Source organism: Pagrus major, chromosome 7, assembly GCF_040436345.1.
Source record: "Pagrus major chromosome 7, Pma_NU_1.0".
NCBI classification, from domain to species: Eukaryota; Metazoa; Chordata; class Actinopteri; order Spariformes; family Sparidae; genus Pagrus; species Pagrus major.
The window spans coordinates 8,798,272-8,804,271 of NC_133221.1; the positions used below are offsets into that span (position 1 = coordinate 8,798,272).

At 40.0% G+C, this 6,000-nt stretch overlaps 2 protein-coding genes across 2 annotated transcripts; one reads left to right on the top strand and one right to left on the bottom strand.

Moving 5' to 3' along the window:
* The first annotated feature begins 797 nt into the window (after window positions 1-797).
* Window positions 798-2,836, top strand: ognb (osteoglycin, paralog b). Its single transcript, XM_073471199.1, has 6 exons — window positions 798-902; window positions 1,024-1,093; window positions 1,376-1,540; window positions 1,638-1,840; window positions 1,960-2,052; window positions 2,203-2,836. The coding sequence occupies exons 1-6, from the start codon at window positions 804-806 to the stop codon at window positions 2,371-2,373; spliced, it is 801 nt and encodes a 266-aa protein (XP_073327300.1). The 5' UTR covers window positions 798-803; the 3' UTR covers window positions 2,374-2,836.
* Window positions 2,462-5,611, bottom strand: uqcc5 (ubiquinol-cytochrome c reductase complex assembly factor 5). Its single transcript, XM_073471200.1, has 2 exons — window positions 5,358-5,611; window positions 2,462-3,081 (listed from the first exon to the last, which is right to left on the bottom strand). The coding sequence occupies exons 1-2, from the start codon at window positions 5,509-5,511 to the stop codon at window positions 2,990-2,992; spliced, it is 246 nt and encodes an 81-aa protein (XP_073327301.1). The 5' UTR covers window positions 5,512-5,611; the 3' UTR covers window positions 2,462-2,989.
* Between the last annotated feature and the right edge of the window lie 389 nt (window positions 5,612-6,000).

Genomic DNA, 6,000 nt, shown 5'->3' on the forward strand with positions numbered 1-6,000 from the left:
CTCCCCTGTGAAGTCGAGTCGATTCTGACTTTGAGTGGCTTTCCATTGTAGATTGTCTGGAAGGAAGTTGGACATTTTCGAGTTCAGAGTTTTCTGGATTGCAGCATAAACATTCTCAATGAGCACAAAGAAAATTTCAGCGATTCATGTGAAAACAGCCCTCTAGTGTCAAGTCACTCTTCACAATGAAGCTCAAACATTCAACTCAGGATTGAGAAGAAAAGAGCACTTTTGGCTGCATGGAGAATTTAAGAAACAAAGGTCACCTCTGATTGAGGCACACCCCCCTCCTGAATACACAGATTGCATTAAATGCTGTTATTAAGGCGGCATTTGAACTGAAGTGTTAAAAAAGGGGACTTTTCTAAAAATGTTTTTCTCTGTCCAGTTCAGTGCTTGCTTTGGCAATTTATTTCATAAATCACTCAATGTTTCCCCACGAATTACTGGAATCCAGACCACTCTGTTTTTCCAATAACAACATTCTTTTGTCACAGACAGCAACATTTAAAAACAGCATGCTTACATTTACTTTGTTTTTTTTTATGTATTTCTTTGTGCTCAATATGATCTGCTCATCATCAACAGACACTTTACCCCCCAAAAATGCAGATTATTATCTTTATAATCACTGAGAGCCACATAAACACAGCACGTATTGAGTTAAAATTTGTTTCCTTTTCTCACTCAGAAGTATTCTGGCAGCTTAATAAAAAGTGGATGGAAAATTTTCCTGCTCACATGTAGCTCAGATCCCAACCTAGCAGACGGTACTCTCCTCTCTCACCAGCAACCAAGACACAATGATGCAACTGAGGACTTTAATTTTCACATATGTTATGCTCCCATGGATCCTGTGTTCTGCAGCAAAAGATGAATACATGGAAGTGAGAAAACCTAAGGTAAAAATATCCTTTGGGATTTTTACACTGTGCAAATGAGCGGGTGGAGGAAGTGCATAGTAGTCTTTAGCTGGGAGGAAAAGTATAGCTTTAATGAAGATTTCTATTTTTTTTTAAACAGCCCGGCGTTGTAAACTTTCCAGACTTTGAAGAACCAGCCACGGACGCAGCGAGGGATCCAAAAGCTGACGGTAAGGTTTGTTTTAACAGATAAATAGTTTTCAACAACTGTTTCAAAGCTGATTATGCAACACTTGCTGAGGCATTCTTCCACATTTTTCTGAATGTAGCTAAAGCCCATATTATGTAATAATGGGGCTGATCAAGTGTCCTCATCTTGACTGTGTGTAGTGTATTTCATGTGGCAGAGCCATACCGTTGAGACCAATTAGTCGATGTATCTAAAAGAGAAATAAGAAGAAAAAAGTTTTTCTTCAAAGTCAAGTTTAATGAAACATTGTGATTTTTTTCAGAGCTGCCGACATGTCTGCTGTGTGTCTGCCTGAGTGGATCCGTCTACTGTGAGGAGGTGTCCCCTGAAATGTCAGCTGTCCCAGCGCTGCCAAAGGAGACAGCATACCTCTACGCACGTTTCAACAAAATCACGAGAATACGCAACAGCGACTTTGCGGACATGGGTACATAAAATCCATTGTAACCGTCAACTTATCCTCCTCTTCACCGAATGTCATCTTTTAATCTCTCTCTATCTCCTTTGTTTTTTTTTATACCTAGCCCCATTAAGAAGAATTGACCTCAGTGGGAATCTCATCTCTGAGATAGAAGATGGAGCTTTTTCAAAACTTCCCGATCTTGAGGAGCTCATTCTTGCAGAAAACAAACTGGCTAGACTTCCCATACTGCCCACCAAACTAGTGTCATTTAATGCTAATTTCAACAAGCTAAAAACCCAGGGTGTAAAGGCAACTGCTTTTAAGGTAAGTTAGCAGGCGCGCCCATCAACCTCGACTTAAAACGTTGCAGACATTATGTACTTTGCATGCGTTTAGATAACGCAAGCAGCCTGAGCCAAAATAGCGGTCTTTTGGTGTTGCAGAAACTTACAAGACTGGGATACCTTTACCTTGGAAACAATGAACTCACAGCAGTGCCCCAACTTCCAGAGTCTCTTCACGTTGTGCACCTGCATGTAAGTTCATCTGCAATTTACTGCGATCACAACAATTAGTCAGAGAAGCTCTGCAGGAGCAATTAAAATTCTGTCTGCTGAGCCAGCAGTATCTGCATGACAGGCCAATTTGGTGTCCTTGGATTTGATCTCCTTTGTCTGTTTTTGCAGAACAACAAGATCGCAACTATAACAGACGAGACATTCTGCAAAGGTAACACCAGTTACTACATCCGGACCAACTTGTACCAGGTGAGACTGGACGGGAATCCCATCAAGCTTTCGAAGTACCCTAACAGCTTCATCTGTCTGGAGACTCTCCCTATCGGATGGTACAACTGAAGTAACCAAAGCATGCGTTTGTCAGAGGTAAACCTTGGAGCAGAAGTTCTTTTGAAAACTGATAGAAAAACAAATAACATTTGCAAAATACAGTTCTTAAGTTAGATTTTATCTTCTCACATCTACCTACAGTTCAACACCTCTTTACAGATATTACAGTTACATTTCTTGTTTCTTATCAAATGCTTTCTGCCAATATTAACACATCTGTGCAAAATCATCCATGAAATCTGTAAATAAAAAGAAGCTTTGTATTTTTTTCCCTTTTTTTACAGTATGGCTGAGATTGTTTTGTCTTTGATTGTTTAACATAACACATCAACACAGACTCTTTGTTTAATCAGTATCAGACTGTTGTTGAGATTATTTCATTGTTCACAGTGATATTATTACTGCTAATGCTTGTTCAACTGAAGATCATATTAACAATAAAAGCTGCATGTTGGAAGCGATTTCTCCATCAGCTCTTCACTCTTGACTCCTTAATAACATTTATAAATGTAATATGGTTGTTGTAACCAAATAACATGCTGTGAAGTCCATTCCAAACAAGAATGAGTCCAAGAATGTGTCCTTGGACGACACTTGTGAAGTCCACATTATATCAGCCTGTCGTTCACTTGGCTGCAGGCTCGTTATGAGCTATCAGACCCTCTGTTATCTTCTGCTGGTACTCCCGTTCTGATTGTTTTCTCCGGTAGACATCATCTGGAAGGACAAAAAAAAAAAATTAGGAGACAAGACTGCATTGTGAATGGCTGATGCATGCCACCCATGTCTTGTTAACTATGGAACAAAAAGGACAGGTGTAACGAAGAACATTAATGATGGCTCTGTTCAATACAACAGTGTGAAAGTGAGCCAACGTGCACAATAGTTCTTTCTCCACAGCAGACAACTTGGCCTGTCTTAGCTGGAGAAGCACAGGTGTAATCAATAACATTAACGATGACTGCATTCCATTTCGGGGAGACAGTTCCAGGATACTGGCTCAGTGGGACACACAGGCTGTGTTCAGACTGCCAACACAAGTCTTTTTCAAAAAAATTTTTTGGTTTCTCCAAATTGTATCCAGATATATTTTAGGAAGTCTGGACAGCAACAAAACACACGAAAAGCAATTTTTGCAAATCTGATCCAAACCACATTTTGGAGGTGGTTTGAAATGTGATTCAAATCACATTTCAACGACAACATCAAATCCAGAGGAAAGTAAGTGCATCAGAGAGTCCGTGGAGTCGCACTGAAATAAACTGTCTGCTCCACGACTTGACAGTGTGATTCTTGGTCATGCCTCCGTGTTGGAAATATAAATAAAATACCAAATTTTCTCCAGTGAAAAGATGTTTAGGTTCAGCAAGTTTGGAAATAGTGTTTGTGACTACAAAAAATGTAAAACAAGGCAACTACTTACAAGCTGAGGAATAAAACAAGAGATGAGAGAGAACAGTTTTAGCCCTACATGACCTCAGAATACTCCGGGATCAAATATGCAGGGCAGTTTAATCCTTTTAGTTCTTCTAAAATGGTGCATTCGGGCACATCTGGAATGAAGGGATGTGGATTCAGTGAGAGTAGAAACATTTTCGGGTCCTTTTTCTTCACAAATCTTTTGAATGATCGAGTGATACCTACTCTCTTCAGGTGTAGCTACAAACATATCAGTGAATATAAGTACTAAGTTTGATGATTTATACTTTACTTGAGTTTTTTTCTCTTTGTTCTACTTAGTGCTTCAGATACACTACATTTAAGCATAAAATATTGTTCTAGATTAAGATTTATTTCTCAGCTGTAAATAAAAGTTGCTTTGAAGACGCATACATACATTTTACATACGCAGAAATTGATCAGCATATAAAATATGATGCAAAACTCCCACGAATGATTTGCTGGTTTTGAGACAATATCACCTGCCGTACGTAGTTTAGTAAAAGGTTGTTTTGTTATTCAATATAGCAAGTGTTTCCTCACTCAAATCGAGGGTCTAAGGACAGAGGATGTCGTTTTGGGCTGTATAAATACAACTGATTTGATTTGATTTATGCAGTATGGAAATCACAGATGGTGACACCAAAAGAATAATTACTTAAAGGATAAGTTCACCCACAAATGAATTCAGTCATTATCTTCTCACCCTCATGACAATGTAAAGAAGTGTGAGGTTTCATAGTTCACAAAACATCCATGGAGCTGCAGAGCAAAAGCAGCTCCAGTAAAGATTTTGGCTTTAATACAGGTTTAAATAATCTCTTTTTGAATCATTTTGGGATCTCGGGGGCTTCCAAAGACTTGGATTTCACCTGACGAGCTGTACGGTGGCATTTTAGGTTTATGTTGTATCTTTTTTTTTAACCTTTTAAAACAAGTCCCCATCTACTTTGGTTATCAAGCAGAATGTCGCAACAGTGCTTTTGCTGTGAAACTCCAGAAATGTTTTGTGGACTACGAAACTTCACCCAACTTTCCAGATGCATGAGTAGATGCATGAGTAGATGACGACTGAATTTTCATTCTGGGGTGAACTCAATACTGAGGTCCTAAATCAAAATATATCGTGCCATTTATTTATGATATATTGTCCTCCAGCAGTCTGACCCATCCAAGTATACTGAGTTCACTTTTAAAAAAAAGCCTGTTCTTCCATCTTTCACTTTTTCCATATTTCCTGATGACAGTGGAGCAGACTCAGCAGAGGAGAGGAGGCTGCAGTGAGCTTGCCGGACAGGAAATACGTCATGCAGTCAATCAAGTCAGATTTTTACTTAATGCAACTCAGAACTCAGAGAAATGTCTGCTCTTACTTTGAAAGTTTTTGGGCTGTTTGCTAGCAGCAAGTTTTTTTTAACTGCTGTTAGCAAAACACTCAACAGATAACTTAGCTTACACGGCTAACGGGCTAGCCCCCTTCACGCTAAGGGCTAACATAGTTTACGGCTTTACCATTAAATAAAAAAAAGGACAGTTTGTCATTTGAAACTCACAAAACGTCTCTCTTCCTATCCTCACGTTGATCATAATCCACTCCATGACGCCTCCGATGCAAAAGAAGACAGGCAGGAACCTGTATGTCCCGAGACGACGTTTACCCGGGACAAAGCTGAGGAAATAGCTGATGCTTTTACTCCTACGAAACATCACGGCGAACAGACATACAAAGGTCGTGTGTCGATAAACAGTCCGGGGAAGTTGTTGAAGCAGGGTGTTTCGAGGACCCTCTACATGTCCTTTACAAACGTTATGACAGCATGGATGTGAGGGGTGCGCTCGTTTCGTCACCTGGTACCAAGCAACTGAGCGGAGACGTCTGGAATATACAGAAGAACCTTGGCAGCGTTACGTTAGAGGTTAAAACGAACGCACCCATAACGAGTCGTAACTTCCGGTTGTGTTTGTCAGGCACATATCTGCTCTGAGGTGTGTTTGGGGTCAAAAAATCCTGCTGCTTTATGAATCCTTCTCCACAAACATGCAAACCAGAGGGTGTAGCATGTCTCTGACTCTGAAGAATAGACTGGCACTTCTCCTCGGTCATACTGGAGTCAATTATGTGCAGGTGTAGGCAAAACACCACCATCATGTTTCACTGTGGGTTTGAAACACTGTGGTGTGATCCTCTGTCATGTT